General features: G+C 39.6%; 2 protein-coding genes across 12 annotated transcripts in view; both read left to right on the top strand.

The window, feature by feature from the left end:
• The first annotated feature begins 897 nt into the window (after positions 1–897).
• On the top strand, positions 898–8268 carry TLCD5 (TLC domain containing 5). 4 transcript variants are annotated; one of them, XM_028517425.2, is made up of 4 exons: positions 901–1172; positions 3375–3485; positions 3598–3811; positions 5793–8268. In XM_028517425.2, exons 2-4 carry the CDS (start codon positions 3480–3482, stop codon positions 6329–6331), a joined length of 759 nt encoding a protein of 252 aa, XP_028373226.1. In that variant the 5' UTR covers positions 901–1172; positions 3375–3479; the 3' UTR covers positions 6332–8268. The 4 variants fall into 4 exon arrangements, with proteins under 4 accessions (XP_028373228.1, XP_035884277.1, XP_028373226.1 ...); XM_036028382.1 differs by having other exon boundaries at positions 901–1254; positions 5793–6815; XM_028517427.2 differs by lacking the exon at positions 3375–3485 and having other exon boundaries at positions 898–1172; positions 5793–6815.
• A 2640-nt stretch (positions 8269–10908) lies between these two features.
• ARHGEF12 (Rho guanine nucleotide exchange factor 12) overlaps positions 10909–16907 on the top strand; it is a 220213-nt gene continuing 214214 nt past the window's right edge. For 5 of the 8 annotated variants that reach the window (XM_036028374.1, XM_036028380.1, XM_036028378.1 and 2 more), the window contains exon 1: positions 10910–11696. In XM_036028374.1, coding sequence (XP_035884267.1) covers positions 11665–11696 — 32 coding nt within the window. In that variant the 5' untranslated portion in view covers positions 10910–11664. Of the gene's footprint in view, positions 11697–16907 lie in introns of all 8 variants that reach the window. The other 3 variants (XM_036028379.1, XM_036028377.1, XM_036028373.1) reach the window with 1 other exon arrangement.

The following is a 16907-nucleotide window of genomic DNA, read 5'->3' as shown; positions in this document are numbered from 1 at the left end:
AATATACTCTTTGAAGTTCATTTACTATTCATTCAACCAGCAAACATTTATTGAACATGCCTCATACGGGGTTCATGGGAAACAAAGATGAAAATACTGAAATCCTTAACTCTTGAATGGTCGGCAAGACAAATGACTAAAATGAGACTATTTACTATTTACTATTACCTGGACCTAGCCTAAAGGCTCACACCTCTGCTCAAGGGCTTCTGCTTTTATGAATGTCTGAGACTATCAGGACCCGATCATTGCCTGTGCTGATCAAGCCAAATGCCCTCTTTACTGCATTTGCGTCTCTCTACTTATGTTTGGCCGTCTCTTCACATTTAATTTCCTTGGTATTAAATCCAGAAAAGAGAAAGGATTTACCCAAAGTGACATAACAAAAATAATTAACATTTACATAGTGATTTCCAAGTGCCAGATATTGTTATAAGCACTTTACACATGTAAGGTGTGTAAAATTCTCACAATACCTAATGAGATAGCTATTTTTACTATGCCTTAAATATGGATGAGAAAACAGAGGTACAGAAAAGTTAGGTAACTTGATCAAAGACACACACTCAGTAATCAAGCCAGGTTTATTCTTATGTCATACTGTAATGGCAAGTTGGTGACAGGGCTGAAATGAGAATAACTTCTAATTTCCAGTCCTGAGCACTTTTCTAAAATTAGTTATTTGTGTGCTTGTTTCACAACTTGGACTCTAGCATGAAGGCAGGGACTATGTCTTGCATCTCCAGAGTGCCTAGAAGGGATGCCAGCATACAATAGGTGCTCAACAACTGTTTATTGGATGGACTGTTCCACCATGGGGAGGGGTGGGGGAATAGATAATTATTAAAACAAAAGGACAACAAACAAATAAGCAAGAGCAACAGCCTGCAGGTCTTACATCTCCACTAAATTACCAAAACCCCACATCATTTCATCCCACCCTTCAGCCTAGCCGTTGGCGAAGCAAGACACTTCCCTCATTTTCGGAACGTCCCTGGCCTAGCTGTGGCTGTGCGCTCCGTCCTCCCAGCCACCAGGTGCCCCCAGGCCTCAGGCTCCTCAGCTGTCAGAGCCTCATCCTCTTTCCTTCTCACCGCTGCTTCCTGCCCCAGGAATCCCGGCCCTGAGCTCCAGAGCCCAGGCGCCCCAGGTTTCCCGGTTCGCTTGGTCAGGTAACAACGTGGCGCAAAACTGCCCGCTAGGGCCGCCGAGCTGTGCTTTGGTCGCAGTTGACACGGCCTGTCCCGCCCGCTGGTGGGTAAAGAGGCCGGGAGATGACCTAGCTTCTGGGAGGGGGCGGGGGGGGGGGGCGGCTTCATTCAGCCTTTGGGCGCCGAGACTTCTGCATCCGGCTGGGTCGCTTGAGAAGCTGGCCAGATGGTCCGGTTCCTGTGCGCTGGGGCCGGGCGTGGCCTGAAGTCGGTAGGCCGGACCCAGGGAGATGGGGTTGCAGTGCCTGCCAGGCGCCCAGCTCGCTTCTCGCCCCTGCCACGCCTGCACCTAGGCCCAGAGCCAGGAGTGCCCGCTCTGTGCTAGTGAGGAGGCAGGAGACATGAAATTCTAAGCTGGAACAGCCATCTAAGTACTCCCCATTCATTCACCCAAGATAAAAAGCTGAATCCCAGAGATGGAGTGACTTTTCCCAAGGTCACAGAGTTGTATCTGCCACTTACATCTGTCTGTTCTTTTGTTTAAGTATTTGTAAAAGGTCTACTGTTTCCTCTGCTCTGCCAAGGAATTAGGATTCAGAGAAGAGGACTCTAAAAATACTAATCAGTATATCCAAATGAGCAGATCCACATTACTGGCGGGTGACCCTGGCCTTTAAAAGGAAGTAAGAGAGTGTGGTTTTCAATCAGGGTACGTTGCATCTCTGGTTCTTACTCTGCAAATTGGCCTAAATGTTTTACCAAATTAAACGCAGAACTGGACTGAATTATAGACTTATTTTTTCTCTTTTTTAATGTCAATTTTTTAAAAAAAATTCAGTTACATTTGACATTCAGTATTATTATATTAGTTTCAGATGTGCAGCACTATAGTTAGACAGTAATATAATTTACAAAGTGCTCCCCCCTGAACATAGTCTAGTACCCATTTGGCACCATACATAATTATAACAATATTATAAACTGTATTCCCTATGCTATACTTTACATCCCTGTGACCATTTTCTAACTACCAATTTGTACTTCTTAATCCCTTTACTTTTTTCACTCAGCCCCCAACCTCCCTTTCATACGGCAACCATCAGTTTGCTCTCTGTACCTATGAGTCAGTTTCTGTTTGTTCATTTATTTTGTTCTTTAGTTTCCACGTGTAAGTAAAATCGTATGGTATTTCAATTTTTTTTCTTTTCTCTCTTCCTTTTTAAAAAACTTATTTTTTAAACTGAGGCTCAAGAGGTTAAAGATTTGCCCACACACTCTTATTGGCTAGTTAAGGACAGAGAAAGAACTTGGGTCTATGAATCACACCTACTGTTTTCTTGAGTAGAAATCTGATTTCAGATGAAAGCTGTTTCAAAATTTGACCTTGCTAAAGCTTTCTCTGGATAGCATTCTTGGGAGTGGCTTGTATATTGGAATGTGTTGGACCACAGATACTATTTCACTTGTCAGAGTAGGATTGAGCAATAAGTGTAGCCATGCAGAAAATTCCTGCTGAGATGAGAGTGATATCCGAAATGTTTTTGACTTTTTAACTTCTATTTTTAATAGAGGAGCTAGTGATATTAATAGTAAAATCTTGGTTATTTTTAGATTTTAGTCCTGTGTGACTAAATTGACTTAGTTACAGTCATTCTTGTCCTAACATCTTTATCACCAGTCAAAATTCCAAAGTGTAGTTTTCTGTTTCATTTTCAATTAAATAATTATCTTAAAGACATTTTTATATCTCAACAAAAACTTTGTACTTGTGCAATACCTCAAAACCCTGCTTCCCCCTTTGTCATTCTTTGAGTTGAATTTCAGAACTAAATAGAACAAGAATATTTTCCCTTCCCAAATATCTGAATTCTTTTTAATTCTGTATTTAGGTTCACCTCAAATTTTGATTTTCACTGATAAACTCATAACCCAAATCCAAACTTCAGTTTTATATCAGTTTAAAACCATGCTAAACTGCCATGTGTCATATGAGCTCTAGCAGAGACCACAACTGGTGGTGGTGTATTTTCATGACAGCTTCTTATTGGGATTTTTGAAATGTGAACACAATATCTAATACATGCATTGTTACATATTACATATATTACTTACATATCAGTGTCCAGGGTCAGTCATCACTGAGAGGTTATTATTGACATTTACTTATAACAATGTATTATATTAGACAGTCAACTAACTCAGAATGCAATTCCTGGTTTTCAGGTTACAGCATCTACCTGTTGCCAACATGTTATCTCTGAGGATTATGGAGTCAGAAATGCAGCCACACAAATAGAAGAGTCTTGGCTGTAAAGAAGCACTACTTCAATGAAGGCAATATTTTTGTACTATTCTATAGTAGAGATGAAGATTATACATAAATGAACCCAATGCTGTTTTCACAGGGTACATCCTTTTTTTGTTGTTTTTTTTTTGTTTGTTTCAGTCTTTTCATCATAGGATGGCATTAGCTCTGTGTCTGCAGGTGCTGGGCAGCCTGGGGGGCTGGCTCTCCCTCTACATTTCTTTCTGCTATGTGAATAAGCACCGAAGTTATGAGTGGAGCTGCCGGCTGGTTACGTTTGCCCATGGAGTCCTCTCTATAAGTCTCTCAGCTTATATTGGCTTCATTGATGGCCCTTGGCCTTTTACCTACCCAGGTAGGTGGGAGACAGAGGATTTTTCCCAAAGGGATTTATAATGGGGGAAGTCTTAGAAGGATAGGACTTTTTCAGATAATTTGTACAATATCAAAGAATATTGAAAACTGGTTATAATTTGTATTGATAGTCTTCATTCATTGTTAACTCTGACGTTGTCTATGTCACCTACTGCTTCTGCTTTTCATAGTTCTACCTTTAAAACAAAATTTAAATGCTTCTTATAATGTAATCAATCAAAATGTACAAAACATAAAGCCAATATCAGTATTTTCCACCACCTCCAAAAAGACACAAATGAACTGTATAATATGTACTTTTTGGTTACCTGCAATTTTTACTTGATTGTATATTCAAACAATATCATCTTTTCATGTTTATGTATGTAGATCTTCCTTTTTCTTCTTAACTATTAAATAATTTTGTGTTGTATGTATTTACCATCATTTATTTAACCAATGCCTCATTATTTGGGGCAGCTATATTAATTTTTCTAGAACACCTGCTAGATATACAAGTGTTACTTTCTTAGGATACGAAAATTGTATCCCCCTGTATTAGTTTGCTGGGGCTGCCATAACAAAATACTACAAACTGGGTAGCTTAAACAACAGAATTTTTTAAACAGTTTTGGAGGCTAGAAATCCAAGAGTAAGGTGTTGTCTGGTTTGGTTTCTTCTGAGGCTTCGCCACTTTGCTTGGTCAGCTGCCTTTCTTACTGTGTCCTTATATGGCCTTCCCTTTTATTGTGTGCTTCTGTCCTAATCTCCTTGTTTTATAAAGACACCAATCACATGGGATTAGGGCCCACAACAACCCAATTTTAAATTAATTACCTCTTTAAAGGTCTTATTTCCAAATACAGTCACATTCTGAGGTACTGGGGGTTAGGGTCACCACATTCAATATACGAATTTTGTGGTGACATAGTTCAGTCCATAAGTCCCCTAGAATAAGATTTTTAAAAATACCTTAGACTCTTTTCTAAAAAATTTTCTTAGATGTCTATATTGAACTGAGTTTCCCTCTAAACTGTCAAACTGATATAAAGGCAACTTTTAAGCTGGATCTGAACACGTCAGACCTTTGCACCCTATGTTCTTGGACATGTAACACACAAATTTCTGAAGTTCTTTCCAAAGTCCACTTTTAAGATGGGTTAGGGTTAAATTTAACTCGGTAAATTATGAAGTTAATCTGACATTCAAAACAGGATAATTAAAAGCTTTGGAAATAGATTTTTAGCTGTTAAAAGAGAAAGGAACTTTGTAGGATTTTAATTGAATGAACAAAATAATTCAATTTTATGCTGCTACATAGAGAGGGTACTAAAATCATGGTTGGTGTTCAAATCAATTATTGAAATCTAATTCATCAGAACAGCATATTCTGGGACCCGTAACATTGTTTGGTTTGATAAAGACCATGATTTTATTTTATTATTTTTTTAAAGATATTATTTATTTATTTTTAGAAGGGAAGGGAGGAAGAGAGAGAGAGAAACATCAATGTGTGGTTGCCTCTCATGTGGCCCCCACTGGGGATGTGGCCTGCAATCCAGGCATGTGCCCTGACTGGGAATTGAACCTGAAGACCATGATTTTAGATTTAGTATTTCTTTGGTTGTCATTAAAAAAGCATGTGATCACCAATGTTTTCTATTTCAATGCTTTAAAAAAGGTTTCAGCCCTGGCTGGTGTGGCTCAGTGGATTGAGTGTCAGCCTGTAAACCAAAGGGTCACCAGTTCAGTTCCCAGTCTACAGCACATGCCTGGGTTGCAGGCCAGACCCCCAGTAGGGTGCACAAGAGAGGCAATCAATCACACATTGATGTTTCTCTCCCTCTCTGTCTCCCTCCCTTGCCCTCTCTAAAAATAAACAAATAAAATCTTAAAGATTTGAGAGACAATAACATAGGATCCCTGTGTAAGGCAGCACCATCCCTAGTCACTCAATTTGTTTCTGTCTTGGTTTATTTCAGGCTCACCCAATACACCTCTCCAAGTATATGTTCTGTGTGTCACCTTGGGCTACTTCGTCTTTGACTTGGGCTGGTGCATCTACTTCCAGTCTGAGGGTTCCCTGATGTTGGCTCACCACATTCTGAGTATCTGGGGCATCATCTTGGCCCTGGTGCTTGGAGAGTCAGGCACAGAGGTCAATGCAGTCCTCTTTGGAAGTGAGATTACAAACCCCTTGTTACAGATACGCTGGTTTCTTCGTGAAACCGGCTACTACCACAGTTTCATTGGAGATGTGGTGGACTTCCTCTTTGTGGCTCTGTTCACTGGGGTGAGGATTGGCTTAGGAGCTCACCTCCTTTTCTGTGAAATAGTCTCACCCAAGCCCAAGTGGTTTATGAAGGCTGGGGGCATAGCCATGTACACTGTGTCCTGGTGTTTTATGTTAAGCATCTGGCGCTTTGCATGGAAGAAAAGCATCAAGAAGTACCATGCCTGGAGAAGCAGGTGGAGTGTAAACCAGCAACTGAAACATAATGGACATCTCAAGACACACTAGTTGAGGTTTACTCCAGTTAATGGATTGGGTAAAGTTAGCCATGGGAACCAGGTTGGGAATATAATAACCATGTTATGGAACCATGCTTATCTAACAAACTTAGATATCAAAAAAGAACTAAATTTATTGGTCAGTTTTCAAATGGAACACATACTAGTATTAAGACTAACTTCTAAAGTGGTATGGTTGTAGAAAGTGAAATTAATCAGTGGTAGTTTGAATAAATCAGAATTACATTCCTTCTAGTTTGTGGTGACTCTGGGTCCTGTTGTCCCTAGGAAGCTTGCTTTTGGATACATTCCCTTTTAGTCCTCTGTTCTTTTCTCTGGAAAAGGTACCATCTGTGGACAAAATATGACAAAGCCCATCGATGAAGGAAAAACATTTTTTTGAGGAAGATTTTTCTCTAATCTCACCTAGGAAAAGCAAGAATATAAGCTTAGAACAAGGTTTGAAATCAAGAATTCCTGGGTTCTTTTACAGAATTTTGCTAATCACATGCCCAATCATTTCGGGAGGTCACTTATTTTTATCCTTTGCCTCAGTGCAAATCCTCTTGTGAATGCAATACCCCATTGTATATTTCATAGAGACATTATCTAGCATCTCATTAGTGAAGATCTTTAATGTAGGGCTTTTATGAAAAAGTAAAGCATTATTTATATCTTTGCTGTTTGTTATTCAGATCAGTGGTTATCGATTAGCTTTGTTGGTGAGCAAGTGGGCTACTGAAGTCAAGAGTGAAGGTCAGTGGCAATATTAACCTTATGCAAGTTTTTGAGAATAGATGACAGTGGCCATACATAGCAGAGTGGTTGGAACCATGTATTCATAGGTGAACCAGGCAAAGCACTTTAAAGGCATGTTAACAGTGGATTTTTTTTGCCTTTTAAAATGTTTTATTACAAAAGAAACATGTTTATTTTTTATTGTAGCCTGAAGCAGCAAATGATAGGAAAATACATTTTATCCCATCTAGATATCACTTCTTTGGGTAATCCTTCCCGGTGCATTTATTTTATTTTTTATTGTTGTTTAGTTACAGTTGTCCCACCTTCTTTCCCATTGCTCTCTCCCCTGCCCCATCCCCACCCCTCACCCCCACAGTCAATCTCCCTCCATTGTCTGTGCCCATGAGTCCTCTATTTGTGTTCCTTGGCTTGCCCCTTCCCCTTCTTTCTCCCTTTATCTCCCTCCCCTCTGGTCACTGTCAGTTTGTTCCTTGTTTCCATGTGTCTGGTTCTGTTTTGCTTGTTTATAGTGGGTCTTTTAAAAATGAGTGTCATTTGGTTAAAGAGTTTTACTGGACATGGACATAATCTGACGGTAAATCTGCATATCTTTTTTGTTATGATCAGTATCTCTAAAATGCTGGATAGTTTCTTTCTAAAAACACTGCAGTCAAAGTAGGATGCTGGGGAATGCTGATTTTAATAAAAGCCTAGCAAAAAAGTAGCTTGGCACATGAGCTCTAAAAAAAAAAAATGCTGGCTTAAATTTTGGCACAGTTCAACTTGTTCCATACCAAATGAATAGGCTTAATTTGGTACTAATTCTTTTCTCCTTACTCCTCAGCAGTGAAGAGACTGGGGACTGCAGATCTTTGTTTTTGGGTACTTTCATATCAACATATATAGGTCTGTTGAATTTTGAGAAACCTGAAGAATGATAAGGGAAGCAGAATTCCTCATTTCAGCTTTTCTTGATGTTGTAGATAATAACTATGAAGGAATCTCTCTGAAAGCAAAATGTGAAATGAAGATTACCAGCAGTTAAGATGCTGAGTTTTCACATCACTGGTAAATGAAGGCTAATTAACAGATAAAATGGAGTACTCATTTGCATTTGGATTACTATGTGATAATTAACACTGCTCAAGAGAATTTATATTTCAATGACTTTTACTGTTTTATAAAAATAAACAACTTTTTACCAATCCAGAGTTTGCCTTTATATCTTTGTTGTGGTTTTGCCAAAAGGTTAAAAAAATGTTTGGCCTATAGAAATGTTGAACCATGTTTACACTTATCAGTAAAATATCTCTTACCTCCTGCTTATCAACAACTATTCCTAATACTCTTTAGTTTTTGGAACAGAAATCTACCTACTAGAAATAGTTTGGCAAAAAAGAGGAAGAACTCAATTTCTTTCTTATTTTGCCCCATTTGGGTAGTTGCCTTCAAAATGATGTTGAGTGGGCTCCATGAAATCAGGGCCTTTGGCTCTCTTCAAAACTGTACTTCCAATGCCTAGTACAGTCTTAGACACATAGGAGGTGCTCAAGAAGCATGTTGAAAGAATGGATGAGGATTGAGAATATGACTTTCTGAAGGGATTATATAGATAGAACCTTTAGAACAGTTTAGGGCTACCAACACCTGTAAGGAAGCTTTCAGGACATTTTTACCATTAGAGATTTGTGGGTGAATACAGAGATTTTCATTACTTAAAAAATGGTTCTGGAATGAGTAACAACTGGCTTAATTAAATCCTTTGCCTACCATTTTCTGAAACTTTCCCATAGCAAAGGCCCATGGCTAGAACTCTGTGTGTTTAACTTTGGAAAAATCTTAAAAGCAGTTTGCCAAGAAGTTTTGTATGCAAGGAAAAGAAGGTGAGCCTGGAAACTTTCCCTGTTTGTTTTATTCCTGAAGCTCAAGTAGTGAGGCATTTTTGAGGGAAGAAAGGAACTCATTTTTAAAATGCATGATTTGATGAGTCATTGGGCCCAATTAACTTGATACTTACACTGAAAAATTATTAGGACAGGGTATAAATAAATTTAGTATGAATAATAAAGATACAAGTTTGGTGATAAGGTTTGCATTTTGGTCACTGTATGTAGATGGATGGAACCCTTTCCAGTTATATGTATAAAATAAGCAATTCAAGTGTCTTCAGGATAGAATTGTCATGCTAGGATACACCAGCAGGTGGCAATGTGTCCTGGTCTGATTATTAGGAAAGTGACTTGGAACCTTAATTCCCCATTCTTTCCCAAAATAAACATTTAGCTAGCTGTGCTCTGAATTAAAAAAACAAACAAACAAGTAATAAAGAGTCATCTTCGGCCTCTGTTTATCTTTTCCTTTTTTTTAAAACCCTCCTAAACGTCAGCCTTAGTTCATACACTATTCAGGGATACGATCTTTTCATGAATTGTTGGCGACTGACTTAGAAACAGCATTTTTAAGAAATAATAGTTTCCCTCTCCACATCCACTGTTTACTAGATTTGTTTTGCCACTTGGATTTCCACAAAAAGGTTGTGGTCCCGTACCCATCAGCATGGGTTTAAACTCCAAAGTCTGAAAAAATGCAGATAAAAGTATAGCCGCTCCAGATATTTGCAGAGGGAAGTAACTATATTGTATGTGGTACTTAAATAGTTACCATACCTAATTATGCAATTACGAAACTAGATGGATATCTAAATCTAGCCGGTGCGGGGGGGGGGGGGGGGGGGGGGGGGGGGACGGGGACAGGGACCCGAACAAGTTGCGAACTCTTGAGAGAGAACTGCATTGCCATTTACTGGATATTCCTTATTTTCTACTCCCATTTATTTCCACAGCAAGCTCCTTAAGTCGCTGTGAAAAGCAACATGCTTTATTAATTTGGCAAATAATACATTTGCTTTTGCCAAAGCAATATTTTTACCAAGAACTCCTGGCTCCAACTCTCAACTTTCTTTCTCCCCACCCCTACACACCACCGCCCTCCAATCCTCCCCAGCAGCTAGGACTTGGGTATAGAGGCCTCAGTCATGGGACGAGATCAGCAGATGCCCCAAGTGAGTCGGCCAAGGCAAAAGCTTCTCTTTGCTGGGGTTTGCTTCAGAGTAAAGGACAGTGTCCAGGCACCTGGACTTGAGGTCGTTTCCATTGGTCAAAAGCAGCCTGTAAGTATTAGCAGAGAGTAAGGAGAACAATTCCATTCCCTTAATAAAGAATACAAGTTTCTAGGACTAGAGCTGCTCATCCTGAAATTCTCGGTATAGCAGGAGTGCTCTTTGGCAGTCTCTAGTTAAAGCTAACTCAAAAGTACAGGTCTCTTGACAGTCCCACGCCTTCCGGGCGTCGGTGGGTTGATGGGTGGGGCTCCCAGGTGAGACAATTCTCACCTCCCTCGGCCCACAAACAGGACACCGGGGAATGAGTCCACGCTGAGAAAAGAGTAGAACAGCAGTTCAACCCGGACAGGTGGTGGCCTCAGCAGGACCGCAGGCCGACGCCCGGGCGGAGGGATCCCGGCTGAGTCGCCTTCCCGAGGCCTAAGAGAAGGAGTCCAAAAAGCCGGCGGGGGAAGGTACGAACTGGCTAGTGCTGGCCGAGGCTACCACAAAACCGGAACCGGAACCCGTCAGCGCGCCGGCGAGTGTCGCCCCTCACCTACTGTGTCCTACGACACTCACTGCGGCAGGCGGCCTTCCCCGCCCGCCGCGGGAGCTCCCTCGAGGGCCTCGGGACCTGGTCAGCCTGCCCTGCGAACAGAGTTATCACTGCAGCCGCTGCCGTCCCAGCCACCGCCGGCGGCCGGCCTTTCCGGGCTAGGCCGAAAGTGAACCTCTCTCCTCTCGCGAGAATCACCGCCCACCCGCTTGACTGGGAGGAGCCGTAGCCGCTACCTCTGCGGACTGCGGAAGCGTCCGGGCCACCGAACACTGTTCTGTAGACTGCAGCGGTGAGAGGCCAGACTCCTGTCACTCCTCGCTGCAAGGCTCCCTATCCCCAGAATCCCTGCTTCCCAGAGTACGAAGCCTGGTGGGGGTGACGAGGAAGAGGACAGAAATCTCCCGGCCCGCGGACATGGAGCCGCGCGAGCCTGGCGCGGCACGACCGGAGACGCGGCGGAGGCTGCGACCACGAGCGCCCGCCAGCCCTAGATAGAAAGAGGAGGCGAGAGGGCCCGGTTCGGCGACGGCGGGAACTTGCAGGCCCTCAAGACCGCAGAGGAGGAGTGAATGCCGAACCCCGAGTTGATCCTATTCCAGCTCTAGAGGGACTCCTGGGCCCACTTCCCTGCGACTGGCCCACTGCCTCTGTGACGAAGTTTTCTCCCTGCGCTTTCTCGAGGATTTATCTCTAGCTCTACAACTTGCCTTCTGGCAGGCCTCCTCGGTTTGTTTTGGGAGATAACTTGTTTTGCTTCAACACACATCCTCTTTTCTAGATCCCTTTCAACCGGACGTTCTAGATGACTGAATGGAGTTTTGAGTTGGACTTTTTTGCCCTTTCCAGAGTCGGGCCTAGTCCCAGAGCATTGGGGGTAGGGTGGAGGTGTTACTGTAAAATGCAAGTTGAATGAAAGGAGGACCTCTTGCCAAGGGCCCCAATGAGTGGCACGCAGTCTACTATCACCGACAGGTTTGTACGAACCTACGTTTATTCTCCCTGGATTTGTCCCGACCCAGCAGAAAACTCAGTGATTGCCTTTGACTAGTGAAGTTGACAGGCAAAGGAGAAAGGGTTGTTCAGGAGCTCTGCAATTAAATCTAGGGTTGCTGCCCAGTTACTTGGTTGATTGAATTTGGAAATGTAGTTTTTTTTTCTGGAGAGAAACTTACCTCCAGATTCTCAGAGAAGGGGTAGGTAAAACCATGATGTGTGTGAAGCGTGCATTAGGATTCTGTACTTGTCCAGGAACTAGAGGAAGGTAATTTTGGGTGAAGGTCAGTGCTTGAAGTTCGCTGGGTATTGGTACATCATCAGTTTTACTCCTGTCTTGTAGTTCTGTAGACGCTCCAGAAATTTCTACTTGTGAACTTCATTCTGATACTGCTGCATAATGATTTATGAACTTGTTCTCTTTTAAGTGTTCTGCGCAGTGTTTAATAATTTTCCAGAATGTTGAAGTTACTAGTAAATCACAGATTTTTGCTGGGAGCAGTATCAAGGGGCTTGAAAAAGGTGAGAGAAAATCATGGGGCTTAATTTTAATTAATGCATTTTAAGTATTTCATCTTCCAGAAACATTTGTGTTTAAGGGATACAAATACCAAGGGAATTTTGTAGTACAAGCATGGCAGGTGGATTTATTCTGTGAGACCTTTATAGTACTTATCTGCATTGCCTGGTGGTGTTTGGTGAATTGAGCTAGATCATTTGTGATTCAAGTGGAGTTCCCTTACTCTTAATAGTTATTCTTTTGAATATTAGTTTGGGTGATAAAAGCATATTAATTCTTTTACTACAGTTTATTTCTCAATTTACTTATGACATTGTTTCATTCACCAGATTTCAGCTTGTTTTTTTCAGTCAACCTTCAAACTATTACATCATTTGAAAAAAAGAAGAAATAACTCAATTAGGCGCCCAAAGAAAGAAAGCTCTTTGATGAAAAGTGGAACAGTAGTGCACCTGAAGAAAAAAGTTGAATTTCCTAATAGTAGTTTCACCTAAATTGTAAGACTCATTTGTTGATTTTAAAAGGACCAGATTCCATTATCATACCATAACAGCTACTCCAAAAACAGAGCTTTCTCTTCCTGTTTATGCTTTCCAGTGTCAAGTGACTATTTACCTGAAAAATGCCATTAAATATTTAAACTATATTAATTTTTTGTTTGCGTATTTAAAAAAATTTAGTTTTCAATGAAATGAAATAATTTTCAGTTTTGGGGGGATTACACAACATAAATAGGAACGATGCTTATCTTGATTTCTAGTTATCCTTTTGTTTTCAAAGTGTTTTGCTTTTGAGAAATCACTTTCATGGGTGTGTGGGTAATTGTTACACTGGTTTTTTCAGTTCTTTCCCACTCTTGAACCTGTAGACAAGAAGTCTTACAAGAAGGTAATGTAATGTTGCTAGTTTTTATTGCGATAATAGGGGTGTTTAATTTTGTAGAAACAGTGTACAGTCATCAACTCATTCCACTCACGCCTACAAGCCCACAAGTAATGCCCTTTCTTCCTTTTTGCTTCTCAGAGATTTCCTTAACTCTTTTCATTATCTTGGAAATAAAATCTTGGAATTTGTGTTCTTTTTATAAGTTAGAGGAAATATAAATATACAATAAGCATGTAGCGAACAAATGCCTGTTCTTTGCCAGGCACTGTGCTAGGCCCAAAGGATTAAATGATGATTCTAAGTATAAGATGAATCTGCAAATCGGTTTGGGTATTAATATCCTTGAATTGGTTCAAGTGCTGCCTGATTTTACACATTTTTTAAAAGAAAAACTTAAAAGTCACTTAAGTTAATAAGCAGTGCTTAGACAGTATGGATACCTGTTTCTTAGAAATTTACTAGTAGTTTTTTTTTTAATAAGAATTACTCATACATGACCATTACTTTTTCTTTAAACATCAAGGATCCATTTGCCCTTTAGAAAAGTAATTGTCTCTGATTTGAATATATGTTAGGGTAAAATACTGGTTTACTATGATTTCTGTGGCAGGATGCCTTAACTTCTTCTTAGCCCTGTCTCCTTTATTTTCATTTCTCACTAACTGCAGTGTACTGTAGGTATATTTTGTTGATTCTAGAACTATTGGCAAATTAACTGCCGATGTAGCTGTTTAAAGATACTTTGAAGTTTGAAGTACTATTATTATGTGGTCTGGCTTTGTTTTGTAGAGTGTGCAGACCCACTAGACCAGCTGACTGAGTTAGAGTTCTTTTCATTGTGGTGCTTCTGACTACATGGTCTCTCTGTCCTTAGTTGAAATCACACTAGCTGGTTTTGGGCGTTGTTCTGTTCTCCAGTTTGTGGCTGGAGACACGGCTGAACAAGATAAGGTTTTCTTGTGTTAGGGGCATGCTGGGGCTAGGATGAAATTCGGCTATGTTTAGGCTCTGATTAGTCACTTTGGATACTCAGAACTAATGTCCTGTCATTTTGCAGTAAAATTAACACATTCATTTATTCTCTTTTCTTCTTTTTATCTACTTGCCAAAACTCCCACCCCCTTTTTAAAAGGCATAGTCATTAATTAAAAACCCAAGTATGTTTATGGTAGCTACCTTTTTTTATGTAGTATATCTGAACAGCTTAAAAAATGTGTGTGTGTGTGTGTGTGTGTATACACACACACACACACACACAAAAGCAGCTTACCTTCCACTCTCCTGCTTTGTAGTGCCTGTGAGACCTGTGGACTATAGTTTTCAATTTTTAGAATCATCACTCAAAAAGTGGTAGAAATAGCTGATTGCTGTTTTTCAGTTTGCGTTGATTACTGCATGCGTCCTAAAACAATTGTTTCCAGTGCCTTTAGATTCCTGTCTTCTGTCCCTGAGAGTTTAGGTGTCCTCTGGCAATTGGAATTTCTTTTGAGAAATAGAAAAGAATGATTTTTCATTGGATTCAGTAAATGATTTCAGGCTAGATTTTAGAACAATGACTTTTTAGGGACAATACAAGCGGGATTTTATTATAAGGGTCTTCCTTGAAATAAATGGACCTTTGTCTTGTCTTGAATTTAGGGTTTTTTTTTTTTTTTTTTTTGATTTATGGATAAACAGATTTTTAATGCATTGGCATTTTCTTAGCACTGAGTTCAACTTTAAACTTGCTTAAAACTTAAGTAAACTTTAAAAGTGAATATGGGAACCTGTGACTTTATATGCGTATACTCATTAATTAACATTTTAATTCATGATACTTTTTAAAAAATATTTTATTTGTTTATTTTCAGAGATAGGGGAAGGGAGGAAGAGAGAAACATTGATGTGTAAGAGAAACAGATTGGTTGCCTCTCCCACACCCCGAACTGGAGACCTGGCCCCCAACCCAGGCATGTGGTCTGACCAGGAATTGAACCGGTGACCTTTTGGTTCTCAGGCTGGCACTCAATCCATTGAGTCACACCAGCCAGGGCTCATTATACTTTTTCTGCCAGCATCTCCATATAATGCTTGTGATTTTAAAAAAATACAAAAAACTAGTGTAACTGTGCTGTTTTAAAGATTGCTTGAGTCATCTGCAAGGTGGAATTGTTTGTAATACTTACTTATGAAGTCAGTTATTTGATAAATACAAAATTGAAATTGGGTATCAAGATCCCAGTGATGACTTTTCTTCTAAGAGTTCAGTGTAAAACTCCAATTCATATAGGTATGCAGTAGTACTTTCACTTGTTCAGTTTTAAGTGAGAAACATGTACAGTCCAAAGTAAATCTTAAAAAAATACAAAGCTGATAAATGGCACATTGATTAGGTGTTCATATTAATTCAGTGAGATGGCAAGGGAAGCTTTATTTGAATCAATATAAAGGTATATTAACCTGGAAATACCACTTAACACACTCATGGTTTACAGTTTTTTAAATGTAGTATATAATATTGAGTTAACATGTAGGACTTTTTAAAAACTAAGTTCGAATTTTTAGTTGAAAGAATGAAATTTGAGGCATACATTGATGGAACTTATATATGGTGTGTTTTCCATATTTTTCTGTGGAGCATTGTGATTCCAGGGAAAACAGTTGGAAAATCTTTATGTAAACATATATGGTTGCCTCTTATAAAAGCCATGTAGAAATAGATATGAATTGCCTACCAAATATATGGGTCACAGAAACAGCAGGGTACTTGAATGGTTTTTTTTCAGAGGAAATTGGAGAAACTCTTTTATGTCATAGTTGTCTGACATAGTTACTAGAGATATTTCTTTTTTTTTCCCATATTTTTTTTTATTTTAATCATTGTTCAAGTACAGTTTTCTCCCCCCTACTCCCATTCCAGCCCACCCACCCAACCCTCCCCCCTTCCCCCCAGAGATATTTCTTATTATATGATTTCTTCTAGAAATTGACCCATGCCATATTTTCAGGAATAGGGAATTTAACTTCATTTGATCTCATTCTTTAAAACTTGGCTTTGATAATGTTTTCAAATTTTATATCAAGGCTTGCTCCGTTCTCTTTTAGTAATTGAGAGTCTTCAAAATAATGGCATTTCAACATAAATTATAAAATTAGCCAAATTATAGATATTTTGTTCCCTTTGAGTATAATACCCTCATGTATGAACTGATAATCTATAATTTTATAGCATTTACAGTGTTTTCAACTCAGCATAGGGCAGATCACCATTATACTTCTAGCAAATCAGAGTTTAAGTCAAGATTATAAAACTGGAAAGTACAGACCCAAGATTTTAATCTAGCTCTTTTTGGCTCTCAAGTCCCCCACTTTTTCACTGTAAATTATTGTCTTACTGCCATACTTTATTTTTTCTTTCCTACCTTCATTTAATAACTTAACAAGCTGACCGTGTCCAAGTGGGAATTTGTCTCTTAGAGGATATTTTTAGTATCTTATCCATTCTAATTTTAAGTATCTCTAGAGTAGCTACTCGTCACTTTCTCAGGAGACAGTACAGCAGTCTGATAGATCTTGTAATCAGGTAGCTTTTCTGGATTTTTAGCTCAAACTTTTTTTTAAGTTTTCTTGCTGCTTGTATAAACTTGCTATACTAGGCTAAATAACGTTCTCCCGTTTCTGTTTATAGGACTCTAAATAGGTCTGATAGTTATCCACTCCCCCCTGAATCTTTGCTTAAATAAACTTTGTATTTTCTCTTGATTCATTGTCTAAAAATCAACCCGTCCCACTTAATATTTTATTAG

This window comes from Phyllostomus discolor, chromosome 6 (assembly GCF_004126475.2).
Source record: "Phyllostomus discolor isolate MPI-MPIP mPhyDis1 chromosome 6, mPhyDis1.pri.v3, whole genome shotgun sequence".
Lineage (NCBI taxonomy): Eukaryota > Metazoa > Chordata > Mammalia > Chiroptera > Phyllostomidae > Phyllostomus > Phyllostomus discolor.
This window is presented reverse-complemented; position numbering and strand designations above follow the sequence as displayed.